General features: G+C 38.4%; 1 protein-coding gene across 2 annotated transcripts; it reads left to right on the top strand.

Moving 5' to 3' along the window:
- The first annotated feature begins 1,090 nt into the window (after positions 1-1,090).
- On the top strand, positions 1,091-7,044 carry LOC119784365 (synaptoporin). Of its 2 annotated transcripts, XR_005280920.1 has the most exons (6): positions 1,091-1,410; positions 2,001-2,125; positions 4,761-4,959; positions 5,064-5,255; positions 5,335-5,896; positions 5,928-7,044. XR_005280920.1 is itself a non-coding variant. In XM_038286373.1 (5 exons), the coding sequence occupies exons 1-5, from the start codon at positions 1,387-1,389 to the stop codon at positions 5,704-5,706; spliced, it is 912 nt and encodes a 303-aa protein (XP_038142301.1). In that variant the 5' UTR covers positions 1,091-1,386; the 3' UTR covers positions 5,707-7,044. The 2 variants fall into 2 exon arrangements, 1 of the variants encoding a protein (XP_038142301.1); XM_038286373.1 differs by having other exon boundaries at positions 5,335-7,044.
- Positions 7,045-26,343: the final 19,299 nt, after the last annotated feature.

Below are 26,343 nucleotides of genomic sequence, written 5' to 3'. Positions count from 1 at the left end.
CTGACTGAATGATTTGAAATGAAATCCACTGTCTTACAAATCTCATCTAACTGTGTATAATTATGCGCAAATTAAAAAGTCATATAAACAAAATTATGTTAAAACATGCTTTGACGGACAATATTAGTTTGTGGAATGATTGATGAGAAAACATAATCTCGTCTATATCAATGTCATTACCAAGGATTAAACCAATACACAGTTTTAATGAAAAAACACAAAAATAACATTCAAAATTAAAACTGGATTATAATTTACTAAAATCAAATGACATGGTTACAGAATAAAACAATAATGAATCATTACCAGTATATCTTTTTATCTAAAAGTCTGTGCCTAGAAAAAATTGTTTCAGAACACCTTTTAATATGTTGAATTAGACCAATTTCCTCATCTTCTCCTCTATTTGTCTTTAATTTCAAACAGACAGAACAATGAAAAGGTTTTTCACAGAGCCTATTTTTGTTCTGTCATTTTCGCTGACAACAAAAATATACTCGGGAATAATATTAATGTACAATTTTACGATACTGGTTGATCATATCATGTTCATACGTATTATGTTGGATTGATCTTTAGGTAAGATACAGGATTGAATCCAATAAGACAAAAGCCTTAATATGAATGTGTAATACAGCTTTTGAACCAAAAGAGGTCAGCAATAGACCTTTCAGTCAGGGAATGGTGGAAAGATAAATAAGTAGTTATAGAGACATTAAGGAAATGTCAATGTTTTAATGTTTTCTTTACAGAAAACATGGTTGTTTATTTATGTTTAATATGCAGTCATACATTATCTTCCAATTGTATTAATACAATCAAGTAGTTTCCAGTTAAAACCAGTTGAATTAAGCAAGGTATGACCAAAACATAACCCTTTTTGTACTATTAATCTGAACTATAGGTAGAAAAACATATAAATGTTTTGATGTCGTTCTATTAAATGTAGAATAGAGATCAATGTTTACTGATGTCTGTTCAAACGCATCAGCTTTGTCCAGCCTCCAGAATTATCTCTGTGACCATATAAATTATTTATGTGTTCAACTCTGTCCCAGATCCCCAGTTTGCTTCATGTTCCAAATTCAGCCTAATTTTTTTGTTGCCACTGAGCTGCAGTATGAGGATTTCTTTAGTCGGGAAAAAAATAAGAAATTAAAAAAATCATATTTTGCAAATTTTGAAATTATGTTATAGTGCAATTCATGTATAACTAAATATAGAATTTTAAAGGATTTACAGCTCCTCCTCAAGAGAGACAACTCCTGTCAGCCCACCCCTCTCTACTGGAAGAGTCGCTCTGATTCCTCTGTCTGCATCAGTTTCATTTCAACCTGATGACTACAGCTGCAGGCACTGTGTGGAGTCAGGCTATTTGGTCTTTAAATGTGTATGGTTATATTTGCACCGGTAAGTAGGCTTTTTGTATTTGCTTTCCTGTTTGAGCAGATTTTTGCATATGCTTTCTGATTATTGTTTCTATAAATGTAAAGTTCTCGTTACTCATATGCAAAATATTGCATATGAGTATAGAGACCTTTATGTGATCACAACAGATATTTTTAGTCTGATGATGTGGTGAGAGATTACACCTTACTGGTTTGAGATGAGGGGCATTTTTCATTGTTTAAAACTGAAGAAAAGCTGTTGCCTCACAACAAAAAGCTTTTAAATTTTTAAAAATGATGAAAATGTGAGCACATATCAATGAGGGGGTCCAGATTTGCATATTACATGAACAAACAGGTCCTGATTCTACTGCTGTGGGCTCCCTCCAGGGCACAGTTTGCAGCTCTGTTAATTATCTTCCTTCCTTTCAATTATTCAGGATTTGTTGTGAAACTCATTTTGAACTGTAATAATCTCTCATCTGATTTATTGATGTGCAATTATTATGCAGCAAGCTCACGCAATCCCTGTTTTCTAAAGGACTCAAACAAAGAAATACTAAACAGATGGTTATGCTTTCATAAGCTTTTCTTTTATTTGTATATTGATAGATTTTTGCCATTTGTGCATTTGCCACCTGTGGAGGATACCATGGCCATCTCCAGATTAAAGTGGACTGTGCAGCCCGGATACAGAACAACCTCAGCATTAATATTGATTTTGGATATCCTTTCAGGTAAATCTGGATCAGAAAACAAGTTTATTTAAAAAACAAAGCACATTAAAATTGAGGCAAGTCAAAAATAATTTTCTTTGTCACTCATAATAGATAAGAAAAAGACAAATTGAATTCTCTCCATGCAGCCACCTGATCAGCGGGTAGCAAACTGTTGTAATATTTTATACATAGACCAGACTTTTACTCTCAAGTAAAAAAGAGAGAGCTGCTCTCTATTGAACCCAGTTTAAATCTAGACAGCTGAGCAGGGATGTCGACCCACTTTAACATCTCCCGGTCTTCAGTGTTTTTTTTATGTAATTGTCTTTCCATCAATAACGATATTTTACACATAACCTTGTACGTTTCTTTAAAGAATATTACTCATTTAAATGCAAAAAGTTCAGGTTATGAAATGTAAAAATAAAGAAATATGATACGTTTAAAAAGAACTAATCATGAAAATGAGAAACTCGGTGATGTCAGCTATGAACAGACAAAAGTAATATTTATTTTTCCTTAAACTACAGCGATTCTTAATTTTTGGGTGCATTTCTAGAGATTTGTTCACACCATATAGTTTTCATTCTAGAAAGTAATTAATGAGTAAATGCAATTTCATCACACAACAGTTCTAAATTTGCATTTTATAATTTGGTTAAAACAACTTGGTGAAACTGATTTTGCATAAAATGCAGATACTCGATATTTTAAAGTTTCCATTTTCCATTCTAGTTTGCCTACAAACAAAACCGTTCCACATTCCCTTGAACTCCTATTATGCTGAAGTTATCCAAAGCACTTTACCTAAACATACAATTTTCTCTAGTATTAAATTTATGGTTTCAGTGAATTGCAACATAAAAAAATAAAAAGGAATGCATGACCTACTTAAATAAGAACATGATAATTGTATTTTAAACATCTTCTAAAACTAGTATTTTTTGTTTTGTTTTGCATACTTTTAGGAATACTGTAGCCTTTTGACCGCTTATAGAGTAGGGAGAGATTAACCAACTAATATTAGGTAGTTGCTAAGAATGTTTATCTACTTGGCATGCCAGCCTTAAACCAACATACCCCTTGCAGTCTTTATCTTTCCGCAAATATTGAAAAACTGCCAAATCTGTCTAGGTTTCATTTACAAGTGTATAAGCTTAATTCTTTTTTAGTTAAGAACAAGTAGGGGGGGGGGGGGGGGGGGGGGGGGGGGGGGTGCAGCGGCCAATCCATACTGGATCCTTATACCGGTAGGTTTCAAACAGCAGGATGAAATATTACTTTGCTTTGGTGTTTTACTGGCCTCCAAGCCTTTAAAACCAGAGGAACAGTACAAAAAAATATATATTTTAGAAGTTTAAATAAAAATGAACCTTTTAAAAGCCAGCTAGTTAGTCATATTTTTATTTTATTTTATGTCTGTTGTGTCTTCTGCAACAAAGTATTCATGCAAAATGGTATATTCCAAAATTATTTCCTGGCATAAAACATGATATGCAGTGGTGTGATTGGCATATTAGTTTTCTTAAGAAAGGAGCGTTACTACTGTATCTAAGATTTTAATATAGCTCCATATTGGTTTGATATGATTACAGAGATTATCTTTGTCATTCAGCACTGTATTGTTTTGAACATAATGCATCTTAATTAAGTTTAAGTCAAAGGCTGACTAATTTTTTTATACTATATTTCTTCTCCCTCTATTTCCCAGTAAATGCAACACTTGTTGTCAACTTCTCCTCATACTTGTTAAAGTAATATGCTCCCTGACAAAGTCTAAATAAAAGCAATTATTGCCTTATAGTCTATTCTATCAATGTTAAGATCAATGTGGTGGAAAATAACACTATTGAAGCATTGTTGAGTGAAAACCAATCATTTAGTTTTGTTAAAAGTATCTTGCAAAATATGAGAGGAGATTGCCAGTGTCAGACTTAGTAGCATGACAGAGAGATATGCAAAATATTTACAAGAGCAGCTTTAAGAGCAAGCTTTCCACCAAGTAAATGTGAGAGTAGATATCTCAAGGATTTTTTTTTTATGTTACAGCTGCAAAAGCAGCTCTGGAGGACAACTTTCAGAATCACAAATAGCATAAACGGAATCTACAAAAACCTCATAAGGATATGAAAGACATAAAATGAGCCATACATTTAACAGAGTCATACAATTTTAGATAGTTTGAGATAAGTTGCAAACTTTTACATTACATCAGATGTCATCTGGGTCATCTTTTGGCAGATATTTGATCTCACTGCTGATGGAGAGGTTGGAATCAAAGAAATGAACCCTGCAGACATTTGCTCTCTGCTGTATATAAAACAGTAAACATCAGGATTATCTGTAATTGATTGAGTTATTTATGTTATGCCACCTGAGCAAATAATCATAAGAGAAAAGCCCAACTGGTTTGCAGGACATTCAACCATCATTTTAGGCAAAGAGATGCAGGTTATTTGAAGTTTCAAAATGTGCATATTTTTTCTGGTGTTGTGGTTGTAACTATCTCCCGGATATAATGGTTAAATACATGTTTTTCACAACTGCTTCAAAAGACAATTAAAATGTAAGTGGATAAAGGCATATTCTTCCTTCAGGGTTAATCTAAAACATTATTTCTTATAACTCTAAACAATCTGTTCATGTTTTGTAGGTTGCAGCAGGTTCATTTCAGAGCACCCTTGTGTGAAGCAATGAGAGAAGAAGTGGTTTTCTTTAATGGCGACTTCTCTGCAGCTGCTCAGTTTTTCGTAACCATAGGTGTTTTGGCATTTCTTTATTCCCTCTTGGCAACAGTTGTCTACGTCTTCTACCAGAACAAGTACCTGAAGAATAACAGAGGCCCTCTAGTGGTTAGTGACATTTCTACAGTTCCCTTGTTTAATCAGGTGTACTTTGTTAAAATGACACAAAGCATCATTTATATGTTGTCTTTCTCTCCTGCACACCGCTACAGGATTTTCTTGTCACAGTCATCTTTTCTCTGACATGGCTGCTTAGCAGCTGCAGTTGGGCTAAAAGCCTTAATGATATCAAGACAGCTACAAACCCAACAGAGATGCTTCTTCTCATTGCTGCCTGCAGAGAGAAAGGGAATAGATGTGCAGCCACACAAGAACCCTCCTGGTCTCGCCTAAACACTTCTGCTGTAGGTATTAAATCAAACAGGAACACAATTTGGACATGATGATTCAATAACAACGGTTACTTTTTTTTTCAACTGACAGGTTTTTGGTTTCGTGAACGTGGTCCTCTGGTCTGGAAATATTTGGTTCGTCTTTAAAGAGACGGGCTGGTACAAGACTGGTCAGAGATACCCAAGCAGGACCTCTTCCAGAAAAAGATCTAGTGAAATGCATGAGAGACTCTACAGTGAATCTAGTTTTGACCAGCCAGATGAGAACTTTGGCCCCTTCAGACAGGAAAGTTTCACAGAGTCAAGAGGGGACTTCGATAAACAGGTCCAGAGACAAGCTAGCATCAACCAATCACAAGTAAGCTTTAGCTTACCAGAGACTTATCTGGGCAAAACTGGGTTTTATGAAAGAGAAAATAAAATTGTTTCTCAAGGACCTGTGATTTTCGTTAATGAGATGTAACCCTTACAGAATTTGTTATTCATGTAACAATTTATGTAATTTATGTAACAATTCCTAATGGATATGACAGTCACAGGTATTTTTAACAAAAGCGTTAAAGTGGGTTTCACACAGAAACAGTGAAACTAAGTAATAATTAACGAAAGGCAAAGATAAGATAGAAACACTTGAATCCTTCAGTGATGGCAAGGTTCAGATCGAACCTTGCCATCACTGGCAAGGTTCGGTCAGAATGTATAGGCCCTTTCTGGTGTGTTTTTGATAAGCAGATTAGGTATATGGTGTAAACATGTACACAACATCTTTTTCAGGTCTAATTTTTATACTGAACTCGCAAAATCTGAGGGACATGTAGGTCAAATTCTGAAATATTTTTCTGAAAGTAAAAAAAAGCAGAAACAACAACAGGAAAGGAGAGGCAAAAAAAGACTTGGTAAATGCCATCAGAGCATCTATAGAAATATTGATAAAGATTGATTGATTGAAAATTACGCACAAGTCTATCTCACTGAGTTTAATATGGAAAAGACAACATAGAATAGACTAGAATAGACTAGAATAGAATAGACACAACCTTTGATGGTTAAACTCAGGTAGCCTATACCAGCAGCCAAGTAACAGGCAAATAAAATTATGCTGATCAATAGATTCACAGCTAAACACACACTTAAACTTCCTGTCATTACATAAATAGCTTTCTGTTTTAAAGGGTAATCTTCCTTTATGTTTCATTTCTCTTATGGGTTATAGGATACAGTATGTGTGCAGTATGAAAAGTTCAGCACCACTAGAAGAACATATGTGATAGATTTTTGGTTTTATATAGACTGATTCATTCATAGATATATGGTTTGCTTTTGTAGTTTAGTTGTTTGTCTCTTTATTGATGGGTTCCTTGATGTTTAAATTATTGTATCACCTTGATGTCTATATTTGGAGATTTTAAATGTGGTAGTTTCCTTGATTGTTAATTCTGTAAAAACGCTGTTGTTGTTTTATCTTTTTGAGGTTATTAAGGGATAAAAAAAAATCAAATTAAGCTCTTTGACAGATAAACAAAGCAGGATTTTTCAATTTATTACAAAAATATTGGAATGTTTTTACATATTAGGTAGTTTTGTTGTATGAAGTTTTTTTTCTTCTGTTTTAAATATTTTAGTAGTGGCTGTTTAGATGTGAAAATCAAGTCCAATTAAATGTTACTGTTAAATATTGTTCTTCTTTAATGTGAGCATACATTTATCCTCTTTATTTCTATGGAAAGTGAATCAAAGCATAAGACATTTGATGTAAAGTTATCTTAAATAATAAATATAAGAAGTTTACATTTGGAAAGTATAATGGACACTTTATTTTTAACTGCAGCTGTTGTTGAAGGATACATTAAACAGTTTCTGAGAATAAAAAAAAAAAAAAAAAAAAGATTACCTTTACTGCGCAGCCTTAGGGATAATCGCTCCTTGTATTTAAATCATCCATGTTAAAACTGTTACAATAATAAGGACTTAAATAACTAAAATTTCTTGTCTCTATACATACTATCATACATCTAACTCCTGTGACACAATCCAAAACTTACACTGAGTTAGCATGGAAGCTGAAAAATAAAAAAACATGATTAAACTCATTAGGGTGCGACCAGAGGTGCCAAAAATACTAGTATTAGTAATATTAGTAATGTATAAGTAAGAGTAGCACTATTTTAACATTTTCGTTTACTGACGTAAAAGGAGAAAGTAGTTATCCAAGAATTTACTCAAGTACTAGTAAAATGGCTACTCAACTACTGAGTAAGGTAATATCGTCTGATTAAATGTTTAGAGTTTTAAATCAGCTAGAAAGTTCTGTACAAATTCTTTTGTTTTTAAGTGTAAAATAAATAAAAAATAATAATATTTTAGTTACAAAATGAAAAAGTAGGGCAGAAGAAACACTTCTCCAGATCATTTTTTGACATAAATCTATATCTTTGTTGAAGCAAAAGTATTAATTTTTGGAAAGAATAAAGTAATTCCAGCAAAAATATGTTCTATTTTCTATATATACACTTGATTTCTTGTAGCTCAAGTTACTCATGTTGCATCTATGGCTGCGATGGTCTACATTCAAAGTAGCATCTATGCTTTATTTATCCATGGTCAGTAGGCCTAAAAAGAAATTGGTATAAAACATATCAAATTATTTTTTCTTTTTATCAGGATATCTCTTCTCTTACCAAAGTCAACATATTCTACATGAATGTATAGATAATCTTTTTGTTGAGCTTTCTTAATCTTACATTAACCAGCTTTGTTTTTAGAGTTATCTGGATAAATCAGAATAAGAATTACTTTATTAATCCCTTAATAAAGAAATTCTTTTCTTGCAGTGCACCTGTTTACAGAAAAGCGAAAGATAAGATTGTAAAGTAAGTACAATAGAACAAAAACAAACAATATATAATAGAAAAATAAATTAATAATAAAAGCAGGCTATCACACAGCCATATATTTTTATACAAATATTTATAAATATATGTATAAACATAAAACACTAAATCAGCTTTATTATCTTATAAAAGTTTACAAAAGTTGTTCTGATTTATAATCTTTTTCTTAAAAGTAAGCAAACCCCATTTAAATGTATAATAAATCATGAAATGTTAGTTATCTCTCACAATACAATTTATTGTCCATGAACATTATTTATTACACCTAATCAGCTATTACATTTTGTAATCATTTGCAAATAGATCCGATTGATAATAAACTGCATACATACAATAGAACAAAACTCCAAACACTTCTTCCAATTATAATGATTTCTATTGGACAGCACATTTTAATGATATAACAGTTCATAAAGTTAATTAGAGTTAATATATCTAACCCTTATGTAAAATAAGGAGGAGTTACTTCCCAGTAGACTATGGTAGAGTGACCTGTGGTTTCACCACTTCATTTTTTTAAGCTTGGCTAATAGCGGAAAACTGTATAACAACCTAACTAAATCAAACCAACATGGTTCTCATATGACAGCAAATGGCTTACAATTGAATTAGAATGTTATAGAAAATACTGCAGTCATTCACCCTAAGTTTAATGAAACAGCTATGCAGGATTATGGGAGTTTAAACAATTAGTCATGTAATGTAAAACACTTTTATGGCAATAAAACAATAAATGTGTTTGAAAGATTTGCTTCTGGAATTAATCCAGGCGAAAAGGTGTGAGGATTCTCACAGGGAATTGCTTAAACAATGTCTTTAAAATATATACTTTTTTGAGTCTGTAGAATATAAATATCTGGCTGGCTTGCCTAATATGGAAGCAGTTGTACTGCATTATGTAGTCCTGTTTCTGACCTTATGCTCACTTAGCAACAGGGTTCTTACTGGCAGACTCGCACGCAATCAGGTCATAAGCTAAGAGATTTCCAGGAAGAGCGTCCAGTCATGAACACACATCCACACAGTGCGATGTGGAAACTATAAATGCCATTTATGGAAGCTCATTGGTAGAATTCCCTTATGACATAAAGAAGGCCACGATTCACACCATTTTATCATCCGGAGGGGGGACACATTTAATTACAAACCAAAATCATACAGCTGTCTTAAAACACTTCATACATTCAGCACTGCATCGTCAAAAATTCTGTTATCACCCACCTTCAGTCTTTTTCAGGGTGGCATTTATAGTTTCCACATTGCACTGTGTGGATGCACGTGCACGACTCGACGCTCTTCCTGAAAATCTCTTAGCTTATAACCTGATTGAGTGCGAGTCAGCCAGTTCTTGTGTAACTCCGAGTATGTAGACTCTCTGTTTACATGCTGCATTCTCTGTGTTGCAAAGTGAGCATAAGGACAGAAACAGGACTACATAACGCAGTACAACTGCTTCCATATTTGGCAAGCCAGCCAGATATTTATATTCTACAATTTAACCTAGGTTGGTACTGTCCTGTGCTGAAAAGGCTGGCGCCTGTCTGCCTCTGCTGTGCAGTCACCACTGGCCCTGTCCAATGCTGAACCTGATTTAACCTGGGGTAGTACTGTCCAGTGCTGAAATGGCTGGCCCCTTGTCTGCCACTGCTGTGCAGTCACCACAGGCCCTGTCCAGTGCTGAACCTGAGGAGCCTCGTATGGGCGCTGTTGAAGGAGTTAGGGTCCTGTCTGAAGTGCTTGTTAATGGCAAATGGTTAAATTCTGAAATATTGAAAAGAATTTGATGGACGGGTTTCAGAGGTTGAGGGATGTGCAGCCCCCCAGAGGTCCTCAGCCAGAACAAATAACTTGTCTGTCCCTGCTGTGCAGTCACAACAGGCCCTGTCCAGTGCTGAACCTGATTTAACCTGGGGTGGTACTGTCCAGTGCTGAAATGGCTGGCGGCTTGTCTGCCCCTGCTATGCAGTCACCACAGGCCCTGTCCAGTGCTGAACCTGATATAACCTGGGGTGGTACTGTCCAGTGCTGAAATGGCTGGCGCCTTGTCTGCCCCCGCTGTGCAGTCACCACAGGCCCTGTCCAGTGCTGAACCTGATTTAACCTGGGGTGGGACTGAGGAGCCTCGTATGGGCGCTGTTGAAGGAGTTAGGGTCCTGTCTGAAGTGCTGGCTAATGGCAAAGGGTTAACTTCTGAAATATTGGAAAGAAATTGATGGACGGGTTTCAAAGGATGAGTGATGCGCAGCCCCCAGAAGCCCTCAGCCAAACAATGAACTTGTCTGCCCCTGCTGTGCAGTCACCACAGGCCCTGTCCAGTGCTGAACCCGATTTAACCTGGGGTGGTACTGTCCAGTGGTGAAATGGCTGGCGCCTTGTCTGCCCCTGCTGTGCAGTCACCACAGGCCCTGTCCAGTGCTGAACCTGATTTAACCTGGGGTGGTACTGTCCAGTGCTGAAATGGCTGGCGCCTTGCCTGCCACTAGTGTGCAGTCATCACAGGCCCTGTCCAGTGCTGAACGTGAGGAGCCTCGTATGGGTGCTGTTGAAGGAGTTAGGGTCCTGTCTGTAGTGCTGGCTAATGGCAAAGGGTTAAATTCTGAAATATTGGAAAGAATTTGATGGATGGGTTTCAAAGGATGAGTGATGTGCAGCCCCCAGAAGCCCTCAGCCAAAACAATTAACTTGTCTGCCCCTGCTGTGCAGTCACCACAGGCCCTGTCCAGTGCTGAACCCGATTTAACCTGGGATGGTACTGTCCAGTAGTGAAATGGCTGGCGCCTTGTCTGCCCCTGCTGTGCAGTCACCACAGGCCCTGTCCAGTGCTGAACCTGAGGAGCCTCGTATGGGCGCTGTAGAAGGAGTTAGGGTCCTGTCTGAAGTGCTGGCTAATGGCAAAGGGTTAACTTCTGAAATATTGGAAAGAAATTGATGGACGGGTTTCAAAGAATGAGTGATGTGCGGCCCCCAGAAGCCACCAGCCAAACAATTAACTTGTCTGCCCTCTGCTGTGCAGTCACCACAGGCCCTGTCCAGTGCTGAACCCGATTTAACCTGGGATGGTACTGTCCAGTAGTGAAATGGCTGGCGCCTTGTCTGCCCCTGCTGTGCAGTCACCACAGGCCCTGTCCAGTGCTGAACCTGAGGAGCCTCGTATGGGCGCTGTAGAAGGAGTTAGGGTCCTGTCTGAAGTGCTGGCTAATGGCAAAGGGTTAACTTCTGAAATATTGGAAAGAAATTGATGGACGGGTTTCAAAGAATGAGTGATGTGCGGCCCCCAGAAGCCACCAGCCAAACAATTAACTTGTCTGCCCCTGCTGTGCAGTCACCACAGGCCCTGTCCAGTGCTGAACCCGATTTAACCTGGGATGGTACTGTCCAGTGGTGAAATCGCTGGCGCATTGTCTGCCCCTGCTGTGCAGTCACCACAGGCCCTGTCCAGTGCTGAACCTGATTTAACCTGGGGTGGGACTGTCCAGTGCTGAAATGGCTGGCGCCTTGTCTGCCACTGTTGTGCAGTCACCACAGGCCCTGTCCAGTGCTGAACTTGATTTAACCTTGGGTGGTACTGTCCAGTGCTGAAATGGCTGGCTCCTTGTCTGCCCCTGCTGTTCAGTCACCACAGGCCCTGTCCAGTGATGAACCTGATTTAACCTGGGGTGGTACTGTCCAGTGCTGAACCTGATTTAACCTGGGGTGGTACTGTCCAGTGCTGAAATGGCTGGCGCCTTGCCTGCCACTAGTGTGCAGTCATCACAGGCCCTGTCCAGTGCTGAACGTGAGGAGCCTCGTATGGGTGCTGTTGAAGGAGTTAGGGTCCTGTCTGTAGTGCTGGCTAATGGCAAAGGGTTAAATTCTGAAATATTGGAAAGAATTTGATGGATGGGTTTCAAAGGATGAGTGATGTGCAGCCCCCAGAAGCCCTCAGCCAAAACAATTAACTTGTCTGCCCCTGCTGTGCAGTCACCACAGGCCCTGTCCAGTGCTGAACCCGATTTAACCTGGGATGGTACTGTCCAGTAGTGAAATGGCTGGCGCCTTGTCTGCCCCTGCTGTGCAGTCACCACAGGCCCTGTCCAGTGCTGAACCTGAGGAGCCTCGTATGGGCGCTGTAGAAGGAGTTAGGGTCCTGTCTGAAGTGCTGGCTAATGGAAAAGGGTTAACTTCTGAAATATTGGAAAGAAATTGATGGACGGGTTTCAAAGAATGAGTGATGTGCAGCCCCCAGAAGCCACCAGCCAAACAATTAACTGGTCTGCCCCTGCTGTGCAGTCACCACAGGCCCTGTCCAGTGCTGAACCCGATTTAACCTGGGATGGTACTGTCCAGTGGTGAAATCGCTGGCGCATTGTCTGCCCCTGCTGTGCAGTCACCACAGGCCCTGTCCAGTGCTGAACCTGATTTAACCTGGGGTGGGACTGTCCAGTGCTGAAATGGCTGGCGCCTTGTCTGCCACTGCTGTGCAGTCACCACAGGCCCTGTCCAGTGCTGAACTTGATTTAACCTTGGGTGGTACTGTCCAGTGCTGAAATGGCTGGCTCCTTGTCTGCCCCTGCTGTTCAGTCACCACAGGCCCTGTCCAGTGATGAACCTGATTTAACCTGGGGTGGTACTGTCCAGTGCTGAAATGGCTGGCGCCTTGCCTGCCACTAGTGTGCAGTCACCACAGGCCCTGTCCAGTGCTGAACCTGAGGAGCCTCGTATGGGTGCTGTTGAAGGAGTTAGGGTCCTGTCTGTAGTGCTGGCTAATGGCAAAGGGTTAAATTCTGAAATATTGGAAGAATTTGATGGATGGGTTTTAAAGGATGAGTGATGTGCAGCCCCCAGAAGCCCTCAGCAAAAACAATTAACTTGTCTGCCCCTGCTGTTCTGTCACCACAGGCACTGTCCAGTGCTGAACCTGATTTAACCTGGGGTGGGACTGTCCAGTGCTGAAATGGCTGGCGCCTTGTCTGCCACTCGTGCAGTCACCACAGGCCCTGTCCAGGGCTGAACTTGATTTAACCTTGGGTGGTACTGTCCAGTGCTGAAATGGCTGGTGCCTTGTCTGCCCCTGCTGTTCTGTCACCACAGGCCCTGTCCAGTGCTGAACCTGATTTATCCTGGGGTGGTACTGTCTAGTGCTGAAATGGCTGGCGCCTTGTCTGCCACTGCTGTGCAGTCACCACAGGCCCTGTCCAGTGCTGAACCTGAGGAGCCTCGTATGGGCACTGTTGAAGGAGTTAGGGCCCTGTCTGAAGTGCTGGCTAATGGCAAAGGGTTCAATTCTGCAATATTGGAAAGAATTTGATGGACGTTTTTCAAAGGATGAGTGATGTGCAGTCCCCAGAAGCCCTCAGCCAAAACAATTAACTTGTCTGCCCCTGCTGTGCAGTCACCACAGGCCCTGTCCAGTGCTGAACCTGATTTAACATGGGTTGGTACTGTCCAGTGCTAAAATGGCTGGCGCCTTGTCTGCCCCTGCTGTGTAGTCAACACAGGCCCTGTCCAGTGCTGAACCTGATTTAACCTGGGGTGGTACTGTCCAGTGCTGAAATGGCTGGTGCCTTGTCTGCCACTGCTGTGCAGTCACCACAGGCCCTGTCCAGTGCTGAACCTGATTTAAAATGGGGTGGTACTGTCCAGTGCTGGAATGGCTGGTGCCTTGTCTGCCACTGAGGAGCCTCGTATGGGCGCTGTTAAAGGAGTTAGGGTCCTGACTGAAGGGCTGGCTAATGGCAAAGGGTTAAATTCTGAAATATTGGAAAGAATTTGATGGACGGGTTTTAGAGGATGAGTGATGTGCAGGCCCCCAGAATCCTTTCTTTGCACATAGATGACAGAATTAGATTACTCCTGAGTTAAGTTGGTCTTACTGTAGCAAAGTGAATAAATGAAACACTGATTATTAAGAATACTTAAAGGTGAATTAAAAAGATTCGTACTCATTCAATTTTCAAAAAGAGCAAGTTACATTTATGCTAAGGATTTCTTAATGTAGTTAACGTTTTGATGAAACTTGATTGAACAAATAAAACTCAACAATTATTAGGGGAAAGAGATAAATAAAATGAATTCCTATTAACACCATGAGGCAAAAGCTTGAAAGTGGTTTTGCTATTGGAAAATTATGATTTATAAATTGCTCTTTCATAAAACAATTAACAAGGCAGATTATTTACATGGAGAATTTAATTAAACCTAAAACAGTATTGTGGTTGTCTTAAACATAAAATGTCATAAAAAAAAACATGCATTATTATTTACAGAGTAATGAGATAATCTAAAAATGGTATGTAGACATAGGAGTTGGATGAGTTTGGCTGAAAGGTTAGGATACAGTGCCCTGAGCCCAGGGGGGGCTTGGAGCTGCACGAGAGTCGTCCAGACTTGTGACCAGCTGATTACTAAATGCCAAGGTGAGCCTGTTGAGTTGAAGCCGTGCAGCCGAGACCGAATGAGGCGGAGACTGGAGGAATCACGGTCATCTAGCTGAAGCGGCTCGAGCAAAGAACACTGCCAGAACTTGAAAGTGCTGCAGCTGACATCAAAAGCTTGGAGGGAAGTGCTGGCCTTGTGGCTAGGGCATAGAGCTTGGAATCCTGAGGTTGCGAGTTCGAAACCCTCTACCACAGACTGCCCCTCTGGGTCTCTGAGCAAGACCCTTAGACCTGATTGCTCTCTGGTGCCCAACGATGGCAGCCACTGCTGAGATCAATAAAAACTTCAATTAATTATTAAGCTTGGCCAACATAGGAGATGGTTTCTGTCGCTGGTTGCTGGACATGAAGAAAACACTGCAAAAAGCCAAACACATCAGATACTCAAATTAACACAGCTTAATGGTCAGAGTAAGTGAATTATGGTTTATTTATGTACAACAGCAGGGATCTGCAAAACATTTACATTTACATGGTGTCTAAAATAATATCTATTCTGTCTTACAAAACAACCTATAGGTTTAACTGTACTTCTAATTCAAAAGCATCTATTGAAAACTGAATTCAATCAAAATTAGTAATCAATGCCTTAGAGCAGTGGTGATTATCTTAACATAACCTTGCATTCCAAACCTTTGAATGTCATGGTTTTCTTTATAGCAAAACTATTTTGTAATATTATAATGCATTATGTTCTGGTTCAGATACTTTCTAAAAGAACAAACGCTTAACAATATATGTTCAGTATTTAATATAGAGTGATGTGAAGTTTGCTGAGCACATTATGAGACTTAGGACCAGCATGAGGAAGAATATCTCATATCACATTTAGCAGAGACAGTTTAGGACTTAGAGAAAACATGCTTATCAGTTCATGCAATTAGAATTAAGTAACACTGAGATGTAGATAATTTAATAACATTAGAGTAAGATTTTTGTCTTTTCTTTTCTTTTTTCTGTTCATCTTAGAAAAACTTGTTTCTAGCTTTGGGGGACAGAACTCACACTGACATTCTGCGACATTATGTTAGAATAGGTCATGATTCAAATTAATTAAATAGAAACATTTAAACAAGAACCTCCTAGTGATTATCTAGGCACAAAGTAGAATGTAAAATTAACATGCTTAACTGAAAACTATATGGAATATAAATATTAGAGGATGCAAAAGAAGCTGCTAAAAGTAAAAAAATTAGGAAAACTTAAATCAAGACTGTCTAGAACATAAAAAAAAATAAAATCAACAGGAGCATATACAGTATTTAAAGACAATAAATTTCCATAAATTAGAGATTCTATGAATCCTTAAATAATGCACTAGATGTACCTCTGTAAAACTCTAAGTAAAACTAAGAAATCAACATTCAGACCAGTTTCACAATAATAATCCAGGATGTTTATTGAAGTGAGACTTTCTCTCTCCCAGCATCAGGACTAGCTGTTTACTCAATAAGATACAGAAATAGAGAATAATGTTTGAAATGCTTTTGTACAAAATGTTACTTGGATTTTAAATAAAACTCTTACATCCTAAAGGTAAAAAGCAACATGTATTTATTTCTATATATCAGGGAGTTATCTTTTTGAGGAAACCCACAAATAATGCTTGAAACAGAACAAAGAAGGAGATCTGGTTCAAGAAGTGAAGAACCGATGATATTAAGGGACGTAAGAGGTTAGATTATGTTAGATGATTCAACTTGAAACGTATAATGAAAACTGTTTACTTCACTAAAGATTAATATAGAGACAGATCAGAATCCTAAATGCAGATGACAAAAGACTTAAAACAGATTATAGGCTAAAACAGACTAAATACAGTTCTAGCTCAAAGACAAATAAAGTATGTTAATACTTATTCAAATATCTTTGTGTTTCGTGTCCGTCTCTCTCTTTGCTTGATCCAGTCACTCTGCATTCCAGTCTGATTAAACAACTTCTGTGCACTGCCGCACACACTCATTCAAAGTCCACAGGAAGAGAACCTTTTATTTTTTCTAGCTTGGCAGAGATTTACAGGAATGATTAAGGTTAGAGTAGACACACTAACTTGATAATATTCCGCCAGCATATTCAGTGGATAAGTGTTGCTGTTGGAAAAAGAAGCATAATTTGGCAGAGTCGGACAAACAAAACTGAAACGTGTTTGAGCAACTTAATACTAATGTTTTTGAATATCCAAGACGAAATGTACTGTCTTAAAAAGGTTATATCTAACAGAATAAACAATATAAATAAGGAATAGTTCAAATGTATCTATGCAGTGCTTGCAACATCAGGGATTAGTTTAATGTAGAAATCAGACTTTACACAAATAAGATGAAAAGTTTATCATAATTTCTGTCTCCAATACGTTACGCAGATTGTCACACATGTTCTTAATACATTTCTCACAGTAAAATACTGAATAAAAACAGACTTCACAACTGCAAAAGCACCTTAAGAATTGAATTCAGGAATATTATGTAAATGTGAGATTATGTGATCCAAGTGCATAAACTGTCCAATAAATTCTAGATCTAGATGTCTTTACAAATGTTGTTATAAAGCACAGAAAATCAGAATGCAGATTCTCTTTACAAATACTGTAGGATAGCACTCAACTTGCTTCCAGAGGAAAAAGGATTTTTGCTTATATTCTCATTATTACTATAGGCTACTGCTAAAATCTTTACTACTTCTTACTACTCTTGTGCATGAAAACCCTGGTTAACAAAATTGGAACAGAAGGCTAGGATAATGACAGACAATATTTTCAGTGTTTAAATTTTTAGGGCAAAGATCACCAAATTGCCCCTAGATGATGCCTCCACCCCTTGACAAAATGGCTGAGCCTAGGTACGCTATGGAGCCTGAGAAGAACACCTGGGAGCTGAGAGTGGTTTGACAAAATATAATTTCTTGTCTTTTCTTTCATAATCTAATTCCCATGTAAGAGGAACCTGGTTAAGGGTCACATTGTAAAAAAAAATTATTATTTTACTCATGTTTTTCTTTCCTTGTGTCATTAACATATAATTGGGGATTGATGCACTTCGAGGAAAAGGACCCAGGAACTCTGTGATGAGAAGGACCTTACAGAGGAATAGAAAAGGTGATGAAGTTTGACTGTATTTATCTCACACTTAGCTGTGTTAACAAGTATTTAAATGACAAGATTTCTGAAATAATTGTAGAGCGATTTGAAGCCGTAACACCGATTGCACAGTAGGATTGGACTGCCATTTTCTTTGAGTACAGTTTTCTCCTGTTTTTGTTATCTTATGAAGGTAAGAGGATTGTGAATTATTTCATGTTTCTTTAACAGGTAAGATGATTCAACAAAAGATAGACTATTTTATTTGTTGTTTTGGCCTGAGGTCCAATCAGAAGTCCTACAATCGTGTTACATGATTTATTTCATTATTATCAGAAAGGTTAATTCTCTGAGATTTAAATTTTACAGATTAGTGGAGGATTTTTGGAAATATTAATAATTGCAGATAAGGGAGAAGATAAACCAAGAGACAATGGGACATTACTGCAACAATCAAAAGGTCTCTTATTTTAATTTTAACCTTGAATACAGAAACTGGACTTATGAAATGTGTTACATCTCTAGATTTAGTTTCCTCTCAGGAGCACATCTGATAGTGAGATTTAAGGACACTGGGACAAGGACTGCCCTCACTCTGGATCCGTATAAGCCATGGACACATGAACGATATGCGAGGCCCAGGGGACCAGGACAACCAAGGAGCAGACTGACTGAACTCAACTAATAAGGGAAGTACATCAAAGAGTAATAAAAGGACAAGAGGACCAGCAAACTCTAGCAACACGTCGGAAGAATGTAACTCTGAGGAGCGACCAACAGATGGATGACCGAGAGGACCAGATGTGACGGAAGCATCACAGGGGGGAATGGGATCCTTCTCCAATTGAATTAGATAGGTCCAACACTACGTACTACAATAGGATTGGAATAATATGAATATTATTTTCTATGATTAGTTGATATTTGCTGATAAGAACACTAATTGTGGTTGTTCTGTCTTACTCATTTTGAGGGGATGGATTGTAAAGACCTGTAACCCCAGGCATAAGACTGCAAACCTTCGACTTCCGCCTGCAAAATACTGAAGGCGGGAACCGGTGATCCTGTGTTCATGATTTTTTTTAAAGCCAAGGACAGAGCCCTGAAGTGAAAGAACCATATTTTAGATTTTTTTCAACAGGAAAGAAGACAACACAAGTATTGATTGTTCTTGTATTCTGCAAATATAAACCTGATGATTGTAACATGCCATTGCTTTGCATAATAACCTGTATTACTGTTTTATTATTTCACGTTGTAATCCATAGCAGGCTATTAAGAGGAGTATTGACTGACTGACTTCTGACTGACTTTTATTATTAATTATGATACTTAGTAATGGTTAGTTAATAGCTTCATTTAAAGGTTTATATCTCGCAACTTCCATCCATATCAGGCTGTGTCGGTAACACTAAAATTTCGGGTTTTTTTCGTTTAAACTTCACACACACATAAGTCCACTTAGTCGCGTAGTATTCACCTCACCATGTAACATCACAAAGTATTTCATTTGCAATTAACTACAGGGGGAATGTAGAATATAAATATCTGGCTGGCTTGCCAAATATGGAAGCAGTTGTACTGCGTTATGTAGTCCTGTTTCTAAACTTATGCTCACTTAGGAACACAGAGAATGCAGCATGTAAACGGAGAGTCTACATACTGGGAGTCACGTACGAATCTTGGCAAAACAGGGTTCTTACTGGCTGACTCGCACGCAATCAGGTCATAAGCTAAGAGTTTTCCAGGAAGAGCATCCAGTCGTGCACGTGCATCCACACAGTGCGATGTGGAAACTATAAATGTGATTTGTAATTCCAGATATTAAAATGGTGTGAGTCGCGGCCTTCTTTCTGTCATAAGGGAATTCTACCAATGAGCTTCCATAAGTCCATCTGGGTGCCTGAACATGAACAACATGGTTTGAATATACAAGGTTGAAAATACATAATAAAATACTTATGATATAATAAATACCTTAAAGTTTTTTTTAAATAAAATATCTCTATGTCTCTGGGCCCTTAAGGTCCTTAGACTATTTTTGTCAAAGCTTTTTAGTGTTGCCAAAATGACAGTTATATAATCTGACACAAATTTACCTTTATTTCTAATTTCCAGAATTTAATTATTTATTTGAATAAAAATTAGTTGTACAGTAATTCACTTTTATATATACAGTGCTGTGGTGTAAATAAACAACATACATCTGCTATGAAATTGACATTACCACATGAGTCTTATTATACTGTTTTGTTTTAGAGAACCATAAGATATTTAACCCCCTTTCGAATTCTGGTTACATAACTACGGCTAAAACAGTGCAAACTGCACCACAGCAAAATGTTGTAGCTGCCAGAACTGTGATTTTCTTCCATTTTGCCTCACAGCAAGGATTTTGCCTGAAGATTTTTCCCCATGCAGCCTAGAGTTTGTTATTACGGCCTCTGCATGCAGCTCATCCTGTCTGATCTAAGCTATTAGAACAAAGAAAGGCGATACTAGCCTCTGCCGGCCCCCTGACAGAAAGACTAAGTACGCACAGGTGTCCAGAGCAGGCTCTTTGAAGAAAATTACAGTGCTTGTGCCCACAGCATAACAATTAGGATCAGGTTATCAGCTAGAAATAAAGGGGTACATCATGGTATAGACGGTTAACTAGTTGAGAAAAAAGTCCATGTTTAAACATAATTAAACCCTTTTAGACCTGTCTATCAATGTACAGTCTTATCATTATAAAGCACAAAGCAACATTTGAAATATTTCACAATGTGAAACATTTTGCCCATTAGAGAGCTGTTCTTCAGTTTTGGTGAAAACCTCCAGTGGGCATCATCTGCTTGCTATACAAGCTATAATCTCCCTATTACAGATTCCACTGGTAAAGCTGCAAATAAAATACTTTAAGAGTTTGTTGCAGTAATGACTGTAGATGTTTTTGCGTGTCACCTGATTGTCAAATGTACTAAAAAAGATGCCAAAACTGCATTATCAGTTGTGTTTGCTATTTGTAAAATTGCTTTGCACGTGGTAAGTTTTAAGATGGTAAGTTTTAACATTTGAATATCCTAAATTCATTTATTTGTGAATTTTAGTCATTGGACTGTGATCTGCATATTTATGAAAGCAAAAAAACAAAAAAATATGTTTGTTCTTTCTTTACTGAAAACTAAGTTTGCTAAACCTGAGAATCAGGGTAACTCTCAGTTGTCCACAAACTGAGAGTTACAAAGTTATTTTGTTCAACCTATTTTGCCGTATCACCATTTCAATCTGGAAAACTCACACAAAGAGAAAAGACAATTACGAGAAATGTATTGATACAATTACTTAATCTTTGGTGCTCAGAACTCGGCAGGAGAAACAGCGCTTAATTTTGATAGATATACATGAACAGGACTAAAGAACAGGGCTGTTTCGCCCCAGGCCTGAAACCGGTGGTGGAGTGGAGATGGATGAAGTTGGTCAGTCTGTAGACTGCTGGTTGGTGAGACGGTATGCTGAGCTTTATGGGGAGATCCAGTGAATTACGTGAGCTGATACTAGAGCTTCACTCAGGCACCTGGAAGATGGAAGTCCAGTTGGATAACACAGGTTGAGAGAACCTGTCCATGATGAGCAAGCATGAAGGGAAAGTTGAGAGGAAAAACTCCCCATTGGGAAGAAACCTCTGGCAGAACCAGGCTCAACATGGCGCTCTTCTGCCGGACCGGTTAAGATGAGACAGGGAAAGCAGTAAGAGTCCGGGAGGCATGACACTCTGATGAAGCTTTAGCTACAAAGGTGGAGGAGGGGCTGGAGGTGGGTTGAAATTATGTCATCTGAATGAAGCCACAGCGCATCCGCCGCCTGCGCACAGGAGCAGACAGGTGTCTATCGGAGGCCTTTGAAGATGAGCTTTGGATCCTGATTGGCGTTCGTGGAGGTGTGGTTCAAAGATGATTGGCTGTGTCGCAGGTGGAGGTATGAAAAAGCAATGCGTTTCTTAAGTTGAATTTCTGCCTAGGCTCCATTCTCCCCAGAGCTAAACTGGTCGGGTTCAGGTTTTGTTCAGTAAACTCAGAGTGTCCTCTGGAGATTTTTGTCATAGTTACACATTAAAGACAAAAAAAAAAATAATTCACTAGGTCCAACAGAGACATTAGATTTTAAAAGCAAACATTGCATATCCAGTTGACAAGGATCTTATTAAAGAATCATCCGCATTAATTTACAGATCATTAAATATTTAAAGGGATAGGATTTTACAACTCGACAGTGTTATGCCAATATGCCATGATCATACTTTTTGGACATTGGGAAGCAGTGTCCATATTTCATCCTGATAGGATGACCAGAGAAGAATACGCAGCTTTGGTGAATAACAGCTGGGGGACTTCAGCAGCCCCCCCTTTTTCAGCCAAAGCAGCCACATGGAAGTCACAGAGGTGTGACCAACCACCACCCCCCCTCTGTGAGGGCAGAACAAAACCACAGAGCACACAGGATTCTGCCTCTTTTTGGCCTCGCTTCTTTTGCTCTTCTGCTGCAGCACCTCTCTCCTGGTCCCTCCTGCGCTCAAAGCTGGGGCCCACTGTGGCCCACAGTGGAGATGCAGGCCCCAGGGAAACCAGATCCCCAGAACCATCAAGGATGAGTCAGAACTCTTCAGAACCTAACTGCTGCAAACAGAACCTTTGCAACACATTTCTCTTGAGTTTCAGAACTTACAGAGCCAAACTGGATGAAGACCATGCCCTGGTGTGAGACTGAGGGGACCCCTGCTGTGAGACTGAGACAAAGAACCCCTGACTGCAGAGCTGCAAAACTGGATAAAACTCAAGCTTTCCAAACGGACATGGAAAAAGGTTTGCAGGTCTGGCATGATTAGGGACAGAACAAGCAATGTGTCTTTTGATGATGCTAATCATATCGTGTGTTTACTGCTCAGTAAAGACAACGCTAATTGATGCTAAAGAATGGACTGCATGCTACGCTATGCTACAGGAATATGTGTTGAGCTGTTGCTAAAGCTTAGACAAGCTTTATTCACTAAGGATTTAACACTGATAGAACATTAGTGTTCACGTGTTCCTCAAATGCTCATTACATTTCCATTGCCAAGTATGACCAAGAGTCATTTAGTGGAATCCTGATGTCTATTCGCTGCTAGCTATTTCAAAGAGGGTAAAGAATCATTTAGCTAAAGGTTATTGGTTCTTGATTAAGCAAATCATTCAATAAAACATGATTTGGCCAAATAATGTTTTATTCACCTCATGGATTTGCATTGTCAATTGGTCTGAAAACATTCCAATTTCTTTAAAATTAGTGAAAAGCTAATTTGATCACATTCCAAATTATTCCAGATAAACATTGGTTTCAAACACAGAATCCATCTTAAACTGTAATATGTTTTTCAACCGTTTTCCCCTTCCTCTTTGTACATAGTAGTTAGTTTAGTTTAGTTGAGTTTTACTAGTCTTAGTTGAGAGTGTTAAACTGAAATATGTTTGACTTGGAGCTGAATGATTTTTGTTAATAAACTCATATTTTGAACAGAAGTTGTGGTGAATTTATTCCATGTATGTGCAGAAATAACTGTTTGACCATGATTAGTGCTCGAATCACTCTTTCATTTATTGTTCTAACACACAGTTAGTAGGACTGTGTGTCATAAACAGTATATAACAGCTGAAATACTACCTGATTAAATACGATATTTTACCACCCCTACAGGGGAGGGCAATAAACATCTTAAAGTATCAGAAACATAAATTCCCAGCGGGCTGGGAATAGAATTTAACTATAGAATCACAACATAAATATGGCGTCCCTGGGTGGGCCCATTAATTGTAACATTTATTTAGTGTCCCATGCTGCTGGACTCATTGAATGTAACATTTAATTGGTGTCTCAGTTTGGTGGTCATCGAATATAACGGTCATTCTGCGCATATATGAGAATAAGCCATTACTGAAAACCGTGTGAAAGCATTAACATCAGCTCTCACCACTCAATAATGAAATCTTAAACTCACAACTTAAGAATCCAATACTAAATGTCTTAGCTTATATGAGAAGAAAATATAACCTTTAACATTCTTGGAGCATCAAAATATAGAAAATTTAACTAAATCTAGTAACTCCAAAATATCTCTTCAGCTAGTAATAACCAACTTTACTTCAAAGCAAAACTCAGATGATTCAAATCAATCTGATCACTTTGGTCCAACTAAAACTAAAAGATTTAACACCCAAGTTAATCTTATCGTTTTACCAAAATTTAAGGCACATCTATAACTAGATGCTGCCATTTGTGGTTTCTATAACCACATCCCAAAAATGAAAACTCCCAAGTTATGCTATTTCAAAGTCACCTCCAGTCCAAAATAGGTTAGATGCCTCGAAATTTAACCTTAATCCCTTTGTCTATTAGTCTAATAAGACTCCTAAACACTTATTTTATATTGTGTAGAACAAGATTTGTTGCCAGATTTAACGTAAGTTAATCTGTGGTCCTACCCGACCAAAAGGGGGTGGACTCAAATTGAATTGCTTAAAATCCCTTAAAGAAAGGTGAATCATAAGCTAAACTGCTAGTAAAACCTTAAAGGTTAAGCTTTGCGCCAAACTGCTTATAAATCCTCCAAGACAGGTAAAGCATGCGCTAAAATAGCTAATAAATCCTAAAACAAGGTGTAGCATTTTTAACACTGAAAGAAAAGTGTTTCTTTGATATCACAGAAAAGGGTGAAGCATAAGCAAAATTGCTTGTAAGTCCTTAAAAGGTAAGCTTTGCGCCAAACTGCTTATAAATCCTCAGAGACAGGTAAAGCATGCGCTAAAATAGCTGGTAAATCCTAAATAAGGTGTAGCATTTCTAACACTGAAAGAAAAGTGTTTCTTTGATATCACAGGTTTAAAGATAACCCGTGACCCGTTTCTACACACATAAAAATAAGTCCTTACAATATGTATATGTAAATATACAAGTATAGTGGGTACTGACTGGATTGTGTTCTTTTGAAATTTCTTCATAACTTGTGTTTTTGTGCCATCAGCTGAAAATGGATCCAAGCATCCTCAATTCTGGGCACATAATTGACTCCATAGGCATAGAGAAACAGAAACAAATTGTTGCAAAGCTTATCCACTTATCTTCAGAAAAGCAGGATAACCTAAACAATTTTAACCTCAGCCTATGTGAAGAAAAGATTCAAGAATTAATTAACTTAATTCAAAACCCAAATGGAAACTTTCTGATAACAGATGTACTCTGTGAGCTTACACTACTTTATCAGCTTAAATACCAAATAAAAGCTAAACAGTACTCTGAGTTAGAAGCCAAATATCAGATGATCTGCCACAGAGTAAGTGCTGCAAACATTTTATTGTCAGGAGCTGACAAGATCAAAGACCCATGTGGCAAGACTGACCATGCCTCAGAACAAACAGTGACCCCCCTCTTGGAGGAGCTATGCAATAAACAAAGCAAGCAGACTTTGAATCAGCAGGAGGTCACCCCAGTCAAAAGGAGAACAGTTCCTGAAGCAGATACAAAGTCTCTAAACTCTGAGTTAACACTAAATAGATCTGAAGATGTTCAAAGTCAAAGTAGTGTCGCAGACAGAGAGAAGCAAGTAGATCACTTGGTAAACTCAAGCAGTTTAAAATTTTGCAAAGGACAGCCATGCAAACCAATCTCTGTCTCACACTCCGCTGACCGAGCATCAAGTGCCAAAGTTCACACCTTGAAAAACTCTGAGGAGAACCAGTCTCCCTTGTGTCATCAAAGGTTAGCTCAAAACCCCCCACCACTTAATGAGCAGAACCAGCTTCCTGACGGGCCATGTCCACCGAGTGACCATAGAATTCAACAAATTGAATTCTTGGCCAAAGACATTGATATTTTTGACCCAGAAAATCAACACTCCAACATAGCTGATTATCTGCAAGAAGTTGAGCACTGTCTAAAAGACTTGCCATTTCCTTCTTCTCGTGAGAAATTGAAGCTGATTTGGAAAACAACAGCTAGAAGCATCCATGTTTTCATAAAATCTCTTCCTCCAAAAATCAGAGAAAGTTATTCAGCTCTTTGTCAAACCTTAAGAGAAGAATATTCTGGTTACAGAGATCCGGCGTTAGCAACGCTTGAGGCATCTTTAGTTCTCCAAGGAGAACATGAAACACCCAGAGAATATTACTTTCGCTTGAGACAGGTTTATTTTGAGGGCTGCAGTTCTCCAGATATTGACGAAGAAGATCACACATTTAAAGCATTGTTCATCCAAAATCTACATAAAAGTGTACGATATGATGTAGCAATGCATTGCAGGATAGAAAACCTTTCTATGCAGGAAACTCGCAGATATGCTCAGCTTGTTTGGGAAATACGTCTCAAATCAGATAGATTTCAAAGCAAGCTTAGAGTCTTTAACCTTCAAACAAAGAACAGGACCAGAAACAGACACAGATTCAGTTCCCCAATGGTTCACCAAGATGAAGGAATTAATGACTTGAAAGAACGAAAACCTGAACCCCCAGATAAAGGTCATAAACCTTCACATCACAGTGCAAAATCAAAGGTTTACACTGGTAAAGGGGGGTATCAACAAGCTACAGAAACAACAACAAAAGAAAACTTAGAACAGATCTGCAAAACAGTTCTTACAGGTCTACTGGCTTCTCTGACCAATCACAAAGTACTACAATTCCAAGCTAATGGTAAAACTTATCATA

This window comes from Cyprinodon tularosa, unplaced genomic scaffold (genome assembly GCF_016077235.1).
Source record: "Cyprinodon tularosa strain WSP-4 unplaced genomic scaffold, ASM1607723v1 ctg224, whole genome shotgun sequence".
Lineage (NCBI taxonomy): Eukaryota > Metazoa > Chordata > Actinopteri > Cyprinodontiformes > Cyprinodontidae > Cyprinodon > Cyprinodon tularosa.
Note: the sequence above shows the minus strand (reverse complement) of the source record. Positions and strands in the feature narration are given on the sequence as shown.